Below are 21037 nucleotides of genomic sequence, written 5' to 3'. Positions count from 1 at the left end.
TCGACCTGATAAATTAACAGGTTATTAAATGCTCCTTAACCAAAAAGTTAAAGAGACCAAAATCTCGCTACAAAATATGTTAATCTTCTAAATGATGATCAGATTATCTGTTTTTTATTTTTTTTATATCTTTACATGTATTTGAATCTTTAACTGTTTAACTGCAGCATTAATAATGTGATGTTGAACATAAATTGATCTACAACACTGAAAAACTGTCATTTAAAACATCATTATTGATAACTGTAGTTTCACTCATGCCCCAAAGGATTTTTAGTGGCCTAAATATAGCTGTGTAAATAAAAACAACATGGCTTTAAGAAGTTCATCTTTTTCCCGATGACAAGCTTGTCGACTTCACTGATAAAGCCTCAGAAATGAGAAAATAAGGAGTAACAACAATTGATTAATATACTGTGGAACCCTGACCCTTCTTTATAGCCCACTACATGTCAGAGAAATAAAAACAAACTTTTCCTCCAATAGCAATAGTTTAAGTTTTATACATCAGGCTTTTCTCAAATGAAGATGAGGGTGCCCCTTTGCACTTGTTTCTTGTTTCTAGAAAAACGCAAAAGGGCATCAGTCTCACAAGTAAATCATGTTTTTGTGCATTCTATGTTTAATATACGTATTTTTTTTTGTGTGTGCCTGAAATGAACAAATAAATGAATGAATGAATGAATAACATGAAACCCACAATCCTGTCAATTCTTTCTGTTTATTTTCCATTTGGGGTTAAAGGAAGAGTTTCAAAGATGCAGTCCACTTTAAGTGATGGGATCCCAACAAGCTACATTTGGGATAAAGTGTGTTTTGGTGGGACATAGTTAATGCTGAGAGGTATTTAGCATTGGGAATAAGAAATATAGAACTGTTCTTCTATATTGGCCAGTGGATTCAAACCCACAACCCTCTTGCTGTGAGGCGATAGCCCTAACCACTGTAGCAATGTGCCGCATATTTCGCTTATAAAGAAATGAAGTTACTGATGTGTAGCTCCAAAATATTCTGAACGTACAGGTTTTGCACTTTTTGTAGACTTGCTGTTACGTGTAACTTATTTTTTTGCTTCTATTTTCATGAGTTTATTTGTGATCATTTGTTTTCAGATTGGTTTTAGATAATGTGGAGATGTTTTATGTTAAAAATGTTCTTGGTCCGGCCTGTTTCAGATCAAACTGGAGAATATATTGGCCATTACCTAAAGTGGTTTACTGAGCTTACAGACTGGTTTATATGTAGTTTGAAAAGGGAAACATCATCATTAATCAGCGTTCTCATATATCATAATGATCATCAATTTATTCTGGCATGCAGAATACACACATCCACCCGATATTCACTTACTGCTGGAAGGGGTCATGGGAATTTAGGGACCCTCAATGTGAATTTATGGGACTGAAGAGCTTGAATAATGAATTTATAATTCAATAATTTGCTAAAATGTTGAGCAACATTTGATTTTTCAAACCCATCACTGCTGCAGTAGTGTGTTATGGTTCATGCTGATTGTCTCTGTGTGAGTGTGACATGTGAGGTATGTTAGCCAAGGTTGAATGTTTGCTCTAGCGTGTTGTTAACAGACTAACTCCCGGAGGCCTTCTACCTCGTTTAGCACCGCTTCCCTGCCAGCCTCACACTCCAGCACTCTCTGCTTGAGAGTGAAAGCCTCACGACGTGCCTCCTCCTCCTTCTGCTCCTCCTCACATACCCTGGCCTGCAGCTCTCGCAGTTCCTGTTTCTGCCGGATGTTCTCTCCTTCGAGGACCTTTACCTGTTCATGTCAGCACAGCACAAATTACTCAGATATAATTCTTCATTTCAAATAAATCAGATGGAAACCAGTGACCTCAGTCATCCTTCACCTGTCTGCGCAGTTCCTGCAGCTCTCTGCGCGCTTGCAGACGAGACTTCTCCAGCTCGCTCATGCCGCACCGAAGAGCCATTGCCTCTTGTTGCATTGAGCTCCTCTGCTCCTCTAGGACGGCCACTTTCTGCTCATTCTCCTCCACAGCTCGTCTCAAACTAGTCAAGATGTGGTTAATATTTACACAATAAAAAATATGATAAACATCCACTGTTGGTGGACGATTACAGCAACGTGCCCTGCGTGGCAGCCGTACCTGCTGTTATCACTCTCGGCTCGCTTGACGAGAGCTCTCAGCTCCTGGTTTGAGGCTTGGATGGCTTCTTTCTCTCGGGTCTCATTACCCAAGAGCCTTCTCAGGTCCACAGCATCTTTGCGTAACTTGTCTCGCTCCTGTGCACAGCCCTGAAGCTCTCTGTGAGCCTCAATCAACTCCCTTTGCCCTTTAAAATGTCCATCCTCTCCCTCCTGCAGCTGTTGACGGAGGCCCTCCAACTTCATGGGAAAGTTACAGAGAATTAAAGGCATGATGTATCAATTAAAAAAATTAGAGGGTCACAAACAAGAGCAAGAAAATGAAATAAATAGTTTAGAAACACTGAGCTTTTTTCTTGAGTTCTTCTCGCTCCAGCCCAGAATTTATTTGGTAACAAAATCCTCCTGCATGCCGACTTAGGATCGGATAATGCATCATAGCCTCACTGTTTGAAAGCTATTCCTCAACATCTCCTATTTTAAGCATTATCTGGACTATCTCAAAATACTCTCTGACCTATATTCTGTTTTATGGCAACATTTTGTGTGTTGTAGTGAAAGAAGAAGGGAGGCCCGAGCTCAGCGGGGCACGCATAAGAGCCAGTTGGGCCTTTAGCCAGGTGCTGTCTCTCCCTGTCTCCTCTTTGCAGCTCACGGTGCGAAGAGAGCAACATGATAAACAGCAGCCCCCCTGGTGAAGTGGTAGGGGAGAAGGAGGGAGAAGAGGGAGGACAAGGAGCAGAATGAGGAGGAGGAAGAGTGTTATGTTTAGAGGCCACACAAGATGGTTCGTCCTTATAAACTCTAAAGTGAGAAAAAACAAGCCAGTGCTGATCCAGCCCAACTCTACTTTATTTTATCTGATTTTTTGGGGTGGGGGGCAGTGGAGGAGGCAGAGAATATGAGGGCAGCAGTGTTGTGTTATGCGGATGGGAGAGGGGGACCCGGAGTCCCAGCGGAGCCAGCCTCTCGCTGCTGCGACGGAGAAAATAAACACTCCACCGCCAGCTTATTTACACAAGGGGTTAACTTAAACTTTGATTTGATATTATGGTACCAGAGACCGTATCCTCCTCTTTCTCGTTCTACCTCTTTGCCCTTATCGTTCTTCTTCTTTCTGCTCTTCGATTCTTTGTCACATGTCCTCACTCCTGCTTTCTGACATGAGAATCCTGAGATGGGATTAGTGAAAATAATCAAACAAGGAAGCGAGCAGGGGTGGCCAAATATGACAACGCTGCTGAAGCCTAACTTGATATATGGTAGGGAGGGCTGGCCAAACCTCAAAACTCTTCTGCTCTGGCTCCACTCATCCCCATTCACTATACTTTGACATGACTAAGGAGACAGCACGAAGACAGGGTGACGCTAAATTTTGCTTCTTTTTTAAATGAAACCAATAAGCCCCACACAGATAAACAATCTCCTTTTCCAGGGAGGCCAAGCTTTTAAATCATGGCATGGTGGGGCCTTTACAACTCTGCAGTTACATCTTAATGAGGTGAGTGTGAGCTTGTTATTTCACTAAAACGCCCAGCGACCCTGTGCTTGGATTCCTGACCTTAAGCAACCCTGAGAGATGAGATTTACGGCTCCCTCATTTGGCCCCGAGAGGTATGTCACTGAGCCAAAATTATAGTCTCTAATTGCACTTTAATGTTTATATTAAGGTCAACAGAACCAAACTTTTCCCCTGTGGACTTGACAGGAAAAGGACACAGAAACTGAGAGCTGAGTACAAGTCTTAGGAGAGGACACCGCACCACATTTCCTTGCAGGATTTGGCCCAGTGCACGCTGCACCTGATGGCACCCTGATGTTAGCAAAGCTCTGTGACACCAGCCAATGTCAACATAGGCTTATGGTAAATGGCTCTCGCTTGTACTGGTACAAATTGGTGCAAACTCTCCCTCACAGCAGAAGCAGATGAAAGGTCTCCCATCCAATGCCAAGCCAAACAAGCTAAAAGTTTCCGAACCATTTCTGTGACACTACTGTACAAACCTGTGCCAATTTAGTGAGAGCCAACTGATACACCATATATTTAAAAAAAACAAAAAACAAGAGACACAGTACCTTCCTAGATATTATGTGGTGAAAGTATAATCACAGAAAACAAGTAATTTTTCAGGGTCCTATGGTTGGTACCTATGGCTGGTATTTAATTCACAATGATTATGTATTACAGTGAATACAGACTGGTCTGATCTACGATACTCGTGAGAATAAACTCAAAATAGGCTAAGTTAAAATCTTACATCAAGACAAAACAAAATGGTAACTTTTTTTTAAAGTTCCCACCTCCTGTTGCGCATGCTCTCTCTGCTGGTTCAACTCTCTGACCTGCTCAGTGAGACTCTTTTTGGCACTCTCATGCGAGTTCAAAGACTCTTCAAAATGCAGCTGCAGTTCTCGCAGCTCAGACCGCAGGACAGCCATTTGGTTCTGCAGCATATGAAAACACAAACCGGTCAGCCGAGTTACAACACAGCAAGGAAACGTGAACAGAGCCAGTATGGTCCCGTCATATTTTTTACCTTGTCCTGCTCCTGTTTGCGAAGTGATTCCCTCTGCAGGCGTTCCATGTCCATTTCCGCTGTGGCCAGGTCCTCTCGCAGGGATGCTAGCTTCTCTGTGAGGACAGCCTTCTCCACCTCCATCTGAGACAAAGCCTGATCAAAACACACTGCAAGGTCAGAATCATTCATACGTAGCTCAGAAAAAGAAGCTGACTTGGCCACTGGTTCTTGGACAAAAAGAAATCGGTTCCACGGTTCGTACTTGTCATTTACTGTCTGTAATGTTTTTATTTTCCTAGTGTCTGCACTCTTTCCCTGTCTTTGTCTCCCTCTGTCTTATCAATGAATTTGAACCTTTGTCTTCCTCATTTCCACTTCCTGGTTTACTTTAACTATTGTTTCTCTGTGCTATTCTCCTTTACTTTAAGGTCCTTTCTTCATGTTTCCTTGATTGCCTTCACCTGATTGTGTTTTTCCTCCTCTCACTGGTTATACCTGCGTGCAACCCTGTTTGAGTACATTTTTAAAATGCTTGTCTCTGTCAGGTTATTTTCATTTTTCTGTTGTAACTCATGCTCCTTCTGCTTTCTTTAGGAATTGTATTATCTTCCAGTCTTGTATATTTCATCTGCAGATCTTCTGCATGCTCAGAATTGCAATGTCGTCCCCTGGCCTACCTTCAAATACACAAACATTTTAAACATCACTGGCAGTCATAAGAACCATAAGAAACCTACAAAGACCACCTCATGTACCTGCTGCTTTTCATTCTCAGCCTGCAGGAGACTTTGGCTGAATTCCTGCTTCAGCCTGGCCAGCTCCTCTCGCACCTGCTGCAGCTCCTTCTGGCTGTGCGCACGCAGCTCCTCACACTGTCTGCGCAGCTGCTCCTCGGCCTGCTCCCGCTGAAGCATCAGCTCCGCACGCTGCTGCTCCTGAGGACCAGCAAACAGACACTTCAGTACAATTAACAGATTAATAGACAGTGAGACCAGCAAACTCAAAGTGCACCTTCTGCTGACGTTCTGCTTCGAGCTGCTCTCTGTGAATTTGCTGTTTGCTGGTCAAAGTCAGCAGGGTACTCCTCTCAACTTGAGCCAGCTTTTCCTCCAACTTACTTCTTTCTTCTTTTGCTTGTGCACATTGCCGTTCAGCACCTGCTCGCATCTGAGCAGCTTCACCTGCACAGGTAAATACATTCATGTACCTCAGTTGCAGACAAACTTTAAAAATCACTGATGTTACAGAGGCAGCAATATTTTATTCAGAGTTCTCATCAAAGAACATGCTAGCTTAATGGTACTCATTTGTAGACCCAAAGATCTTGAAGTGCAGTGGACAGAAAGGACAAACTAATACAATACAAAATGTAATATAAGTGGATGTTACATAAAGCTAGTATAAATGTGGAACTTGGCAAATGATACTAAACATCTTCTTTAGCTTAAATTCAAACTTAACTGTTACCTGATACCTAACCAAACACTGACCATGGACACCACAAGCACCACTCTTTACCACAGTAAGTCAAACTAACCAGTTTGACCTGCAGCTGTTAAACTCACAGAAACTTAAATAAAACTTTTAAGAAACAGAAACTCATTATCGTTCAATTTAAGACCTTTAACACTATCTCTGAAAAAAGTGGTAACATTACATGCAAGCTTTAAATGTGTTTGTCAAATATCTCTTGTTGAGGCATCTTTACTCTTCAAAATAACCTTCCTATCTCTGAGAGTGACGTTCCCAAACATAACATTTTTCAGCTACAGCAGGTTTTTTGTTTTTGATGAAGTTTGAATAGTTTCATTTAGGTTTACCTGCCACTTAAAAGAAAAAAAATATATACTCTCTCCCGTCCTGTGGTACTAGTTTTATAGCAAGAAAAGAAAAATACCACATCTGCAGGGGAGTCTAAAAGGATGTGTGTGAAGTATGCAGGCGTGACCATGGGATAATATTATTTTCTGATTTGTTGAGCAAGTGTCTCCATGGCATCAACTGTAAGCAAAGCCAGACTGCGGCACAGAGAAAATTAACTTAATTTATAATAATATGTATTAAACTGCCTATCAGATATAACCACCGATCAACTAAAGCTGCCGCAGGGCTGTTCTGGATCGTTTCAGTTCACTTTAACCCCTGCTTATCTGATTCATGCGTATGTTTGTGCAGAGTGGTGAGACCCTGGTCAGCTGAGAAAGCAGCTCCAGTGATGCTGCAGCCCAGCTGTTGCAGAGCTCACAGCTGAAATATGGATCTCTTGTGGGTTGCTGGAAAGGCTTCACGGCCGGGGGGCTTGGCAAAGAGAACAGTGGGGTCTCTGAGGGAGAAGGCTACTCACGCGTCAAGGCCTCGTTAGCTGAAAGCAAGCCGCGCCTCTCCCCCTCCAACCTGGTTCGCTCGGCCTCCAGAGACAAGGCAAGCTCCTGGCTCTCGAACAGGGCAGTCTCCAGGGACTCCTTCTCTGCTCTGCAACACAGTGGTAAAACGGTTTGAGTGCTGAAAAAAAGACCTTTGAACCTTTTAGGTGTAGAAGGTCATAAAACCCAATAATCCATCACAAGCGTAGTTTCCAAATAAAACCATGTTACTTAAAGACTCTTGTTACATGAGACTCGCTACGCTTTAGAAAGTAAAATTTGTTTAAAAAACCGTAAATACCCGACGGCAGTTGGTTTTATTTAAACAAACACACAGAGATACACACATGCTTTTGAGGACACTGTGCTCACTTACATTCATTCCTTACACTCTCAAACTAAACATTACTGATACAAGCCTAACTCCAATTTATGCTGAATGCAAATGCTAAAAAACAAACTGGTGAAGCTGGTTTTAAATATCAAATTGGTCCCAAACATTTCAGAGGTCCAACCACACAAACAAATACGCACAAACACACACACAGACCTCAATGCAACCAGCTCCTGCGTGAAACCACAGGCCTTTCGGTCAGCGGAATTTAGCTTGACATCCAGAGCTGCCTTGTCCTTGGCCAACTCCTCCCTGTCATGGGTAGCTCTCTTTATGGCTGCGGTCTGTGTCTCAAGCTCCTTCTTGCACGCACACAGCTCCTCTGTCACAGATTGCAACTGCCTTTTGACCTGGAGACGAGCACAGGGAGAAAAAAAACGTTTCTTTACACAACATCGTTATAAACATTAAAATATTGCATTTGCAATTCGTAACAGACTTATGACAAATACATTTTTGATTATTTTCAGCCAGAGTCTTGTTCGTGACAAGTAGGAGACAGATGGATACCCTCACCTATGGCCACGACCTGCGTGTGGCAACTGAAGGAATTAAATAAACAAAACCATGGATATAAGGGCCCACATAGCAAAATTGGTATGGATTGGATCTGGCCCATGCAATGTGCTAACACATGGCCCACATACCGCAAAGAATGACGGCCCTTCGGTGGCCCAGGTCTGGTTTGCCAGAGTTGGCCCACACGTGGGCCAGCACAAGACCAGTTGGAGACACACTGGTGGCCCTGTCATTGCCCAGAACAGTTTCAGCTCTGGCCCCAGATGTCAGCCTAATGTGTACCTTAATCAAGCCATGTAATAACAACATATGCATAATAGTGCAAAAGTAACATGACAAAACTCTGTTCAGACAGTGAATGGACTGATTCTTATGTAGCGCTTTTCACTATCCCGGATTACTGAAAGTGCTCTATACAGGATGCCACATTCACCCATTTTCTCTAAACTGAGTGCTTCCTAACTACATCCATACACATTCACACTCTTGACATGCAGACTGGAGGAGCCAGAGATCAAACCACTAACCTTCCGATCAGTAGGTGACCTGCTCTACCTCCTGAGCTACAGCCACCAGGTGGTAAACATGAGTAAACCCTCAATAGGTTTTGGATAAAGTGTACACTCACAAACCTGTCAAACCTGCATTTGAAACGTTGGCTACCATAGCAGTATAGTATTGCAACAAGGCATTTGGATCTTCTAACTAAAATAGGAAAATAGGAACATAAATAGTGCCATCATTGCCCGACCTGGCCCACATCTGGTTGACATACACCCTGCCATGACACCGGTCAGTAAGAAGTGCCAGCTTGATGCCGTATCCGGGCCAGACCTGTTTTCTATGAGCCTGGGCCACATAAACCAAACCACAATCGGCCAGATATGGCATTCCATCGTATAAACAGTGGCTACATTGCCAGACCTGACCCATATCTGGATGACATATGTCTTATCATGCCAGAAGTTCAGTGTAGAGCTGCTGCTCCTTTCCATCTGAAAACAAGTTAGCTGAGGTGGTTCAGAGATGCCTTTTGAACAACTTGTATTTCAGCGATATCCAAACAGAAGAAGACACAGGGTAGCAGAGGAGTGGAAAGAGGGACACCATGACTTCAACCAGTGGTTAGTGAAGTCCTAGTGTCTTGAAATAAGGGGCAGATCTGACTGTGAAACCGAGGACTATCTCATGATTATACCCTGGATAATCCCCTTTTCTGACTCCAAAACTCATCACAATTTGTCAAATAAAGTTCATGTTTGATTGAATATGACCTGAAAAAAGCAATCAATTAGTAAATTGTTCTCTGAGGTCACAGAGTAGAGGAGCTGACGGCTATTTTCACACAGACTTCTATATATGGAGTCTTTTTGGAACTAGAGCCGTGGCCCCCTGGTGGTCATTACAAAGATTGTGAGTTTAAATTCTTTGGTTTAAGTTTTCAGACCTGGAAACTACAGTGATGTGTCTTTTGGGGAGGACAATGAACCTTTTAGGTGGGTGAACCCTGTGGAACATGAAAATTCTAGCAGAAATAAATACTAAACCACTAAAAAAATTTGGCTCTAATGATTTTAAATTTAGACAGACCTCCTGCCTCCATAAACATTCATTAGGAGACACAGCGCCCCGTAACAGTATAGTAACTGCACTGAAACATGATTCAACCGTGAAATAATGGAACTAACAAAATGGTTCCAAAAATAAATAATAAATGTCTCACACATCCTTTGTTTTAAGTTTGCAAAGTAAAGAAGTTGAAGAATGGACTGAATCACTTTGAGGGAAGGTTTATTTTTTATTTTAATTTAAAAGCATATTGATTTGCTTCTATAATAAGCACAAGAGCTTTCAGTTCATATGAGTATATGCTGTTGGTTTCCGGGTCAGGCTTTCTCTCTCTCTCTCTCTCTGTCTTGCTCTCAGGTGAAGAGCTGGGCAGAGCTGTCATTTCTCAGGTTTGTTTCTGCACACATGCAACTCATTACCGTCATCAGTACTAGGTACTTAAGGACCGGCTGTGGCAGCGTCTCCACTGGATCGTCGCCTCCACTTTGGTGGTAAATCGGCCAACCTCGTGTAACTGAGATTTCTGCAAGTTTTGTAAAGTAACTCTTGCGTTTGATCTGCTTCCCAGTTTACCTCCTAGAGTTCTTGCTTTACTGCTTTTGAAACCTCCCTGCTGCCTATAGTGGAGTCAAAAGACCACAGTCGGATTTGTTCTTCAGCTGCATTCATGTTTTCGGACTTTCTTTGGAAACAAGGATATGCCAGCCTGCCTACCAGCTACCCCTCCCTTGGCTCAAGTAAGATTTCTAAGCTGAAAATCATTAAGCAATCTCAGGCAACCTCACAGCTCTGGACTTCATTAACTGATTCTCTCCCATTTCAAAGATTCTCCCTGAGCTCCATTACCGCTGTTAGCAGCCACCTGAGTAACACACGCCCATTTTTTTCTTGTCTTACTGTGAATAAAGCTTCCTGGGTCCAACCTTTAAAAAAAAAAAAAATTTTTTATACAAAATATAATACATACAATATATACATATGGAGAACCACTCTCACAGCTTCTGTAGGAATTAAAAGGGTAAGTAGCAGCCATATGTTAAAAAGATGCACTTAATTAGCAGATCACTATTAAGTGTCAACAACTTTTATAAAAGTACAAATTTTGTCTGATCTGGAGCATTACAGTGTGTGTTAACACACAACCAAAGCCTTCCCAGAAGTGTGAATTCACCCCAATATCAGACTGACTCATCTCTCTACAGCCTTAGTTAGTGTGTAAAGACTCATCAAAGTACAAGGGGGGGGGGGGGGGGGGACAAGTATGGCTTATTTGGAAGGGTTGGCAAGAAGAAGCCTCTTCTCTACAACGAATGTGACACCACAATTTGTTCACAAACTTGCATCTTTTGACAGACACAACCAATTGGGAGATGTTTGACCATAAGACAGAGCGCCACTTTTGGAGAAAAATAACACAGCACAAAAATCTCATATCAACTGTCAACACAATGAAGGAGGGCTGATGATGTGATGCACCTTGCAGTCAAAGAGTCAACCACGAACTCCTCTGCATGCCAAAGTTTTTTAGAGTAAAATGTGAGGCCATCTGTATGAAAGCTAAAGCTTGGCCCAAACTGGCTCATGCAACAGGACAATGACCCCAAGAACAGCAGCAAATGTACAACAGAGTGGGAGAAAAAAAGAAAGGAAACACGGTTTTGCAATGACAAACTCAAAGTCCAGGCTTCAAGACCATAAGAGAGCTGTGCATATTTAAACACCTGCAAACCACAATGAACTAAAGCAACCCTGTAAAGAAGAGCGGGCCAAAATTCATCCACAACCATGCGGAAGACTGAAAACATACAAAAAAACAATCAACTTATTGCTTATATAAAGGTGGTTCTACAAGCTAGTTAATAATTGGCTGTACTAAACTTGCTTTTTCACACGACACTAGTCGGGTCATTCCATATGAAGTCTTTCAAATGCTGTAACTTGTTCTGAGTAGCCACCTATCCAACATGTTGATCCAAGTCTTGAAATTTAACTTAAAAGGCACTTTTGAAGTTTCCACCAGTGAATTATTAGAAAACCGGTCAAACATTCATTGCATCAATGGCTGTTTGTGTTCCTCTACATCAGAGACAATAAGTTGGTACAGTGTATTGAAACTATTAATGGCTGCAGACCAGTGTTTAAGGTGTGATTAGTCTTATCAGTAAGTACTCCGAATGACCCTAATATACTGTACCAGTTACTGACACACTAGCACACTATATTTAACCAACCCCTGCTACTTCTAATATTTCACTGCGGCAGAATGTTTGAAAAGCAACAATCACTATAATTTGATTTTGGACCAAACAAAAAAATGAACTCACACTAACTAAATATTAGCACACAATGTCTTTCAGCCTCTCCTTAGGTAAATATTCAAGTGGATGAATTACACCAATGTTATGGATGTGTGTAGGCCCCCAATATGGGGATGAAACATGAGCTCAGTGCGATGCACGCCGCTACAGGGTTTGCTCTATCCAAGTTTGATTTATTTTTACAGATAAGCTATCTAAAAATGTTTGGATGGAATTTGTCAGATTGTTTAGGTTTGTTATATTTTTGCTCAGATCAACATGGATATCCCAGTTTCACATTCAGAACAGATAATACAGCAGGAGAGGATTCTTTTCATTCTTTAGAGGACGGAACAGGGGGATCTGGATCTGCTGAGGAAGAATGGAAATACTTTAGGTGTTAATTTATTGCTGCTTTCACCAAAACTCCTGCTGGATATTATATGTCTGTCTATTTATCTTTTCCAGTTCACATTTGTTCACCAAGATCCCCTGCTTGCTATGTCCCAAGTTACACATAAAACACACGGTGGAGCTCTGCATATCAAATGTGAGAGGAAAAAACACAGCAGATGCATCCAGGACCTCCTATGCATTTTAATGTGACAACAAGCTCCGTGAACCTGCTGAAAGCTGTTAATAACACCAGCCAATTCTCCAAGGCGTCGGGAGCAGGGAGGAGTGTGAGCGGCCTGACCTGCGAGCGCTTCTCCAGGGCCTGAGCTTTCTCCTTCTGCAGGAGACTCAGCTCTGCTTCTAGCTTCTGGCAGAGATCCTGCAAGTGGCTGTGGGAGCTCTCCAGGGCTTGCTTCTCGGCGAGCAGATCCATCATCTCCTTTTGTGCCCGCGCTGCATCCTCTCTGGCTGCTGCCCGCTCCGCCTCGGCTTCCCGTCTACGTTCACAGAGCTCCGTCTTCTCTCCTTCTGTCTGGAAGGGAAGCCAGGATATTTCATTTTACTTCCTTTCCTTCTAGTAGCAAGTCTGCTTGGTTACACCTCTGGGCACTTATTTATTTTCTAAATTAACTTTAATTTCAGCGATCACCAGGATACAAAAACTGCAGGTATAGAGTAGGGCTACATGACTTTGTGAGACCAAGAGAAATTTTCCAAGTCAATAATATCAAATAATATGCTCTTAATCAAAATCAACCCTATAGTCTTTGTATATTAGTTATATCATTTATATACTGTAAGTTTGGGAGCACCTGATGACAGATCTGTGACTTACAGTGCAGCACACAGCAGAGCATGTTAGTCACCTCACCTCGTGCTCTCGACTTTTTTTGTATGTTATGGGGGAACTGCATGGCTACTGACCTGCAGCAGAATACGACTGAGCTCCACCTTGTCTTTTGCTAAGCCTTCACTAAGGGCGGCCATTTTGTCGAGAGAATCTTTCAGTGCAGCCTCCTGATTCTGGAGTTTGTTGAAGGCCAGTTCCTGCGCAGCACTCTGAGACTCAATCTGTGGAGTGATTCAATAATATTAAAAGAATTATGACAGATCTCAGAGAAACTTTGCAAAACTTGCGCTGAGCTGTTAACCTTGGAGAGAGCCAGAGTGAGGCTGGCCTTGTCATCCTCCAACACCTCCTTCTGCAGGGTGATTTGGCTCAGAGCCTCCTTCACCATCACAAGCTCCCTGCGCAGATCCGAGTGCTTCCCTTCGAGCTCCTGCAAACTCCTCTCACTGAAACAGAAATTATATCACATGTTTAACTCCCCACCACTGTTCTGCTGGTCTCACACACGATCCCTTTAACAGTAATCCATCTGTACTTTAAAAAAATGAAGAAATGTTGGCATCAGTGCCGAGTTTTCTTTTTTCTATTTTTCTTGTTTTTTGTTCAATTGCATGTCCTTCTCCAATTCTCAGCTAATCAAATTTTTTAGCCCAAGAAACCCTGAAAAAGGGAAAGAAAAGTATCCCTCATGCATGAGTGCAGTAATGCTATGTAAATCATTTACATTTTCATCCAAATGTCATGTGGGTGCATTGCCGGCTGGAGAATGACATGTGTTACTGATCTGAACTCTAAACAAACGGGGCTTGAAAACAATCACGCCTGTCAGGATGTGCTTTGTGTAATGGTCATTCTCTGTGATCTTGCTGTACCCTCTTTGGGCCTCTGTGTGCTGGCGTGCCAGCTGCATCTCTAGATCCTCCCTTTGCTGCCTCAGGAGATCCCTCTGTCTCTGAAGTTCTAGCGAGGAGCTCCGTAGTACCTCCATCTCAGCACGCTGGGAGTCCACTTCATGCTGAAGCCCTGACAGCAGCTTCTCCAGGCTGCTTTTTTCACTGTGTGATGTGGTGAAAGAAAAAAGCAGTGGACATGAAAGAGAAAAAGCATGTTCAATAGCTTTCTAAATGCCAAAATCAAAGTGTACTCAAGAAAAAGAAGTAGAAGTACTTGGTGAGGATGTACCTGGAGATGAGCTCCAGTGAGCGGCGATATCTGTTGCTGTCCCTGAGGCTTTCCTCCAGAGCTTTTTTAGCCTCCTGACTTTCCCGCCTCACATCCTGAATCTTCTGCTCCAACTCTCTCCTCTCAGCGTCCCTCTCCTGCTGGTGTTTGCGCAGTGTATCCACTTGCTCCAGAGCAGCCCCCAAACGTGCACATAGCTCCTGCAGGTTATATGCAAGTGTGAGTGATTGAGCTGATGAGCTTATTATGTTTGAAAGGCTGCAACGTAAAAATTGACATGACACAGAGTTACATGAGGAGAAACAATGAGAGAGACACAGACAACCATTCACACTCATTCATACCTGAAGCTGATTTAGAATCACCAATTTAGTTCAGTTCAATTCTACCCATACAACACCACATTACAACAACAGTCACCAAGTCACAACAACAGTCACTTTAAGGCGCTTTATATTGTAAGGTAGACCCTACAATAATACAGTTAACCTAACATGTACATCTTTGGACTGTGGGAGAAAACCAGAGTACCCAGAGAGAAAAAGGCAAAAAAAAGCAAACTGCAGTAACTCCAGCTAGACAGTGCATTCAAACCCACGATTCTGAGTTTAGACTGTGACATTTGCAGAGGATGTAAAAGTATTACATTTCCACGTTGCATCAACAGATCTTAAATGTATTTTTCAGCCCTGAAAATTTCACATTCTCCTGGATTTGTAAAGCTACAATGACTCAAAAATACTGCAAAAATGAACTGACTCTGAACCTGCAAAATTTCCGTTATGTGCTTTGTGGCCCTGTTACTTGGAAAATATTCAGAATGTGAAGGTATGAAAGTTTTTCATGTCTTTATTAAACACCCTAAAAACAAATTAGCTGATTCTGATCAGCTCAGCTCAGGTAGGAACTTAGTTCAGATTTTATTGATTTTTTAAGTTTACAATATGACAAATAATGATCACAGAAAAAATGATGAGAGGCACAGGTAATGTTAAAGCATGTAATCAAAGACACAAACCTGCAAAGCAAACACACTCTTAACACATAAACACATGTGTTACGTGTGTTTATAAACACAAAACTGTTATTACAAAGTGGGGAGATTGTTGTTTCTTTGAAATTACATACTACAAGTATATGCCCAAAAGTTTGACTTTTGCAGATATAAATTAGAAGAAGCGCACAGACTGTGTGTATCACACTAAGATAACTGTTATACCTGTGTTTGTTTCTGGTGTTTGGAGAGAGCATTCTGTACTGATATCACAGTAGCGTTCCTAAGAGGAGAACGGCCATGAAGAGGCGAGGATGACACACTCTCAGGGCCACAGCCGTCCCCCTCACTGCTCACTAACTATAAAGAAATTATAGTAAAAATAAAAGGCATTATTGACTTCATTGAATAACAGCTTCACAATCTAATTCACTATTTTGTTTTGTTCCGACCTGGTGAACATGATGTAAAATCTTTTGGAGGGCTTGGATTTCTGTGCGGAGTATTTCCATCTCTGCTTTATCCTCGGTTCGCCTTGTCTCCTGAGCAGGAAACCATTTAAGTCAGATAAGCAGCGTACATGGAGTAAGTCTGACATTCCCCAGACTGCAGCCCTCTAGACTAGGAAGTTATGGACTTTATCAAGCCTCAGGTCCAGACTAGAGCCAATTTAGCTATCTGTCACCTCCTACCACATATTCCCAAGGTCCTACCATCCTGTCCAGACTGATCTGCATGGTGTTGAGGCTGGCATCTTTCTCACTGTTCTGGCTTTGGAGGTGCTTCATTGTGTCGGTCAGTTCCAGGATTCTAGATAGACCATGAAAAGAGGGTTCAGGAGAGTTCAGGAGACATCAAGGAGAAGACAGAAAGAGACTGGCATGTACTCCTCCCTCTAGACCATCAACGCTATCATGTTCTGCTCATAGTCCACAAGAGATGGCACAAAAGACTTGATTCCCATTACCAGATAAAAGAACTAGATTTACTCCATATATAAAGGTTTGGGGTTTCATCAAGTGGATTATACTTGTCTTTTCATTCAGGCATCGAAAAATAAGAATTTCCTAAATGATCAAACAATCACACTGCACATGACCTTGAAGCCAGTATTCCTGTTTCAGTTTATGAAAATGGAATAGTGACAGCCCAGGGCAGTTAGTCTAACCCACAGATTGAGTTACTCGGTTACTATATTCAGTCTGAAACCAGCGGTGGATGGTCATTAAACAAAATGAAGGTAACCATAGGACATTTTCACAAAGGAACACAAGAACCACATTAAGTTAAAAGACAGACATGGTAGATTTTTTTTTAGGTATGTTGCTTTTTGAGAATAAAGTCAATAAAAAGTTGAAATGTCAGGAATAAAGCTGAACTGAAAAAATAAAAGTTCGAGGAAGAAGAGTTTTGGCATTTTGAGAATAAAGTTAAAGCTTTGAGAGAAAAAGTAAAAAGTCAATATTACACTTTACATTTCAAGAATAAAGTTAACTCAGTAGATTTCACCTCGTTTTCATCATCTTCACTTTAATCTAAACATCTCGACTTTGTTCTTGATATTAATATTGACATCCCGAAATTAATCCTGAGATGTTGACTTTAACTTTAACATATTGTACTTAATCTTGACACGTTGACTTTAATCTTGACATTCATCTCAACATTTCAACTTTGGTCTCGACATCTTTTTTTGGACTTGGGGAGGCCTTTACCTGGAATTGAGTTTGACTTTCTCTGCATCGCACTGAGCCTGAAGCTGCATAGCCTCTTTCAGCTTGTCCTTCAGCTGCCTCTCCAGAGCGGACATCTCCACACCACCACAGGGGCTTCCTTGTGTTACTCTGGCCTCTAAATTCATACAGGCAGCGTGCAGCTGCCGGCTAGCTGCGACACACTCGGTACGCATATCAGATAGAGTTCTGTTGAAAATAAGGATTGCAGAATGTGTTATGACATTTGAAATGATTTAAAGCATAAGAAAAGCGAATGATGGTTACATTCAGTTGCAAACTTTTATCCTAATTTTTAAAAAAAGTTGCATTATAAGCTGATGGATGTCTCTCATGATTAAGCTCTGAGAACAGAGCTCTCTTTGAAGTGTCTTAAGTTTAAGTTGCAGCTCAGCTTCTGAAATGACAAAGCTGTCTGTGAACTGAGCACTGAATCTAAAAGCAAAGTACTCTACAATACAGTGGTTCAGCACTGAAGAAGCCAAGTCTCCCTGAAGACAGCAGCTCAGGCTTCGTCCTGATGGATGATTTTAACAGTGAGCGCAGACACCTTGAGCAGTATTTCCCCACAGTGAGAAACAATAAGCAGGGGCCAATGACCCTGTTGACCTGCTCCACTTTGATGTGTGGCTGAGAGAGGTGGATTGTCGTCACAGTCGTGAGACTCACAGGAGAAGGTGGGGGTTTTGTGGAATTCTGACTTGCCGGAGGGATTCTGGCAGCACGCCACACTCACCTGTCAGTGAAAGTCCTTAGCTGGGTGAAACTGCTCCGCAGGGAGGCGGCCTGGCGCCACAGCGCTCTGACATGAGCCTGTTCCCGACTCAACCGGGAGGCGCACGTCTACAGAGACAAGCAGCAAACCGGAGTAGAACCTGGCGTTAAGGTGGTGTGGGCTGCTTACAGCAACCTTTAATTTTATTGTGATCCCAAGCAGATGCAATAATAGAACTCCTGGACTCACGCTGGCACACATACAAATAATTGGATTTCCCTGAATCAACAGATGTAGCCCATTTACAGCACGAACGCCAGATTGTTTGCACAAAATTTTCCTCCCCCTCAGCAGTTGGAATGTTTTCACAGGAAACAACAACTCAAAAATCATAGCAGTGAAATGAACAGGGAATGAGAATGAATTGACAACACTGGCTATGAATGGAATTCCTACCCCATGTGAACTCAACAGGAGTTTAATTGCACAATCTCTATACAGAAAGGGATGAACCCTGTTGCCTTTCTGCCTCAAGCACCTCATTCCTGTGGTTTTTCTCACCTCTTGCTCTCTCCGCAAACGAGTATCACACGACTCGGCATCTTCACGGGCCTTCCATAAGCTCTCGGTTAGCCCCTTGTTGACAGTGCCCACCTGGTCCAGCTGTTCCCGCAGCATGGAATTCACTTGGCTGAGGCTGGCACTCCTGGAAATAACCCATCTTATGACACAGTGACAAATAGCTGTGTTGACAGCCTCCTATAAACCCTGTCACAGAACCCAAACTTCTTATAGTCAGCATTATCACTCAAACATATATTTCTTTTAGATCCACACTTGCCAGCTGCGCTTACAGGGTAAACATGTGTGACAGTTTTACAATATCTGTGTTGAATAAGATTTAATATCAACCAGATCTGCCTGTAGAGTCATTTACCAAATGTTTACATCATTCTCACACTCAACACACACCCTCTTACAGTAAAGCACGCTACATTGTTTTGCTTGGTTATCTGTCTGAGAGGCAGCCAAACCCTTGTTTGCATGAATGGGATGATATCGAGTTAAAAGGGAACTGACATGTGAGGAAAGAGCGATTCAATAATGAGGACTTGTAAGTGGTAGCTGTGGGACTTATCTCTACACTATACTTATATTACACAAAGTGCTAAAGTGAACAGAGCTTGGTAACTCTGCAATAAGTGATATATTTAGGCAATAAAAATGATTGATTGCTGGCAGACTTTCCACCACGGGTATTTCAAATAAAGCTCCATAATTGTATAAATCACCGGGCATTAAAATCTGGCCTCGGCTCCAGAGGTTGGCCCACGTTTAATGTGGAGCATTATTAAAATGTTCTGGAGAACAGAGTCAACACAGTCCCACTAATTTTCTCTGACAAATTGGATGCCGAGGTCATTTGCCAAGGGCAGGTTTCAGCCTCTCCCTTGCAGCACAGGGAAAGGAAGAACTGCAGGGAAGCTCGAGCGACTGCTGGGAATATCTCTGATCCAAACATTTCTCAGAAATATTTCAACTTGATTTCTGCTTCTCAAGACGAAACAGAGAAAGAAAACAGAAGCAAATTTCTTGCATCCCTCCCTTCTGATACAGCTTTTCTGATTTATGGATTTTTACTTTGTGCACTTTTTACAGTGTTATGCATTAATTATGAGTAGAAGACACATTTTCTTATTGCCTGTGTAACATGGGTACCTCCACTGCATAGTGCCGACCACTCACCTTTTGTGTTCCTCTTCCAGCTGAGCTGACTTATTCTGGATAGCTACGTTGAGATCCTGCTCAACCCGCTGCAGGTACTCGACTTTGTCTAGGTGGCCCTGCAGCTGAACAAACACACAAAACTACTGCGGGCATCCTGATAACGCTTCACCATGAGGCCATATACAAAAATCACCATATTTACAGTGTACTAATCAAAAGTCTCTGCATGGGCTTTGCAATTTGATACATTTAAGTGCATTTGAATAAAAGTGGGACATAATAAAGTTTACCTGTGTGTCTAAAACAGCTTATACACCATATAATGCAGTACATTTAGTGTCTGACATTTTCCAGGGGTAAAAAACAATGCCAATAAATGCAGTTCCTCTAATGGCCACTTGAGGTTAGCACCAAAACTGAGCTAAAATTTACAGCCTGGTATCTTTGATTTACAGGTGTGCCCACACGGGTGGCTTTAGACAATCATTGCCCTCAGGCCTCAGTGATATCAGTGCACTTAACCTCAGCCATTTTTAAAAAATCATTTTAATAGGGTTTTCTTGCTTACTGTGAGGTACAGACCACCCAGGAAGATTGTGCTTCAGTTTTGGTGAGGGAAATTGTAGTGTTTTATTTATATTACTTATCACTAATTAGAAGATGTTGTGTTTGTGCATCTGTACAATTTCTGGACACGACTTGTTCACAAAGCTTGTTAGTGCTAGCTAATAAAATTCAAAATAAGGTTACTCCTGCATCCAAGAAAAGCAACACGGAGCAGACAAAATGCTAACGCTAAAGCTTCAGAGTTAAAAACCAGTGGGTCACGGAGGCTACGTCCATCTTTTATATAGTCTATAAACAGAACTAAAAAAGTGGTACTTTCTGAAAGCAAGTCCACAGAGTAGAGAAGTATCAAAAATCTACCTTTGCCCAAGTTAACAGCTGTCAAAGATCACACAAAAACTGAGCCTACTGCTTATTAAACAGTGAACTCATTAGTATTGGTGATACTGTATATTGAGTAGCAAAATGGTATAGGTAAAATACCAATATTTGCTCAAACACAATACATTTACAATATGCCCATTTGTCTGAAAACCTAAACGTGATTCTAAAATAAATTCCAGATGGAGTTATAATAGCTGATAGTTTCTGGATTTAAATTAATTTTGAATAATTATTTTGTGTGAGATTAAACAGGGCAAAAATGTAAAACATTACTTTTTTTAATTATTTGACTGTAATGCAATTGTGATAATAATTAAGACTGAATTTATCAATATCACCCAGCATTGTGCCACATTCCCTCTTTATCAGGCGAGAACATTTGCATGTGAAAACCTAATTTATAAAAAACAAAGAGCTTTATAAGATTGTTTTAAACATGCATCATCAGCTTAACAGTCAGTTAGGTGTAAGGAGCAGATGAGCCTCTAGATGACTCTAGTAGGCTTATAAAACTTAAATTTTTAATTTATACCGAAGCAGTACTGATTCTAATACTGTCGTAAAAACACACCAACAATCTCATCTTTTCAGTTTCCGAAGTCTTCTCCAGAACTTGCTCTTCAAGTTCCCCACATCTCTTCTTATACTGAATCACCTTATATAAGACAAATGCAAGACGGATGGTTAGGCAGAAGACGCTTC

The 21037-nt window shown here is 41.9% G+C and overlaps 1 protein-coding gene across 1 annotated transcript in view; it reads right to left on the bottom strand.

The window, feature by feature from the left end:
* Window positions 1-21037, bottom strand: part of crocc2 (ciliary rootlet coiled-coil, rootletin family member 2) — a 42726-nt gene that overhangs the window by 7949 nt on the left and 13740 nt on the right. Inside the window, exons 5-26 of the mRNA XM_063467311.1 lie at window positions 20907-20990; window positions 19403-19506; window positions 18218-18362; window positions 17678-17784; window positions 16924-17130; window positions 15922-16018; window positions 15661-15750; window positions 15434-15568; window positions 14215-14414; window positions 13905-14087; window positions 13334-13478; window positions 13107-13253; window positions 12484-12714; window positions 7558-7751; window positions 6989-7116; window positions 5656-5825; window positions 5400-5579; window positions 4663-4797; window positions 4427-4570; window positions 2127-2365; window positions 1869-2028; window positions 1603-1777 (exon numbers count right to left, since the gene is read on the bottom strand). Coding sequence (XP_063323381.1) covers window positions 1603-1777; window positions 1869-2028; window positions 2127-2365; window positions 4427-4570; window positions 4663-4797; window positions 5400-5579; window positions 5656-5825; window positions 6989-7116; window positions 7558-7751; window positions 12484-12714; window positions 13107-13253; window positions 13334-13478; window positions 13905-14087; window positions 14215-14414; window positions 15434-15568; window positions 15661-15750; window positions 15922-16018; window positions 16924-17130; window positions 17678-17784; window positions 18218-18362; window positions 19403-19506; window positions 20907-20990 — 3400 coding nt within the window. The remainder of the gene's footprint in view (window positions 1-1602; window positions 1778-1868; window positions 2029-2126; window positions 2366-4426; window positions 4571-4662; window positions 4798-5399; window positions 5580-5655; window positions 5826-6988; window positions 7117-7557; window positions 7752-12483; window positions 12715-13106; window positions 13254-13333; window positions 13479-13904; window positions 14088-14214; window positions 14415-15433; window positions 15569-15660; window positions 15751-15921; window positions 16019-16923; window positions 17131-17677; window positions 17785-18217; window positions 18363-19402; window positions 19507-20906; window positions 20991-21037) is intronic.

This window comes from Pelmatolapia mariae, linkage group LG23 (assembly GCF_036321145.2).
Source record: "Pelmatolapia mariae isolate MD_Pm_ZW linkage group LG23, Pm_UMD_F_2, whole genome shotgun sequence".
Taxonomy (NCBI): domain Eukaryota; kingdom Metazoa; phylum Chordata; class Actinopteri; order Cichliformes; family Cichlidae; genus Pelmatolapia; species Pelmatolapia mariae.
This window is presented reverse-complemented; position numbering and strand designations above follow the sequence as displayed.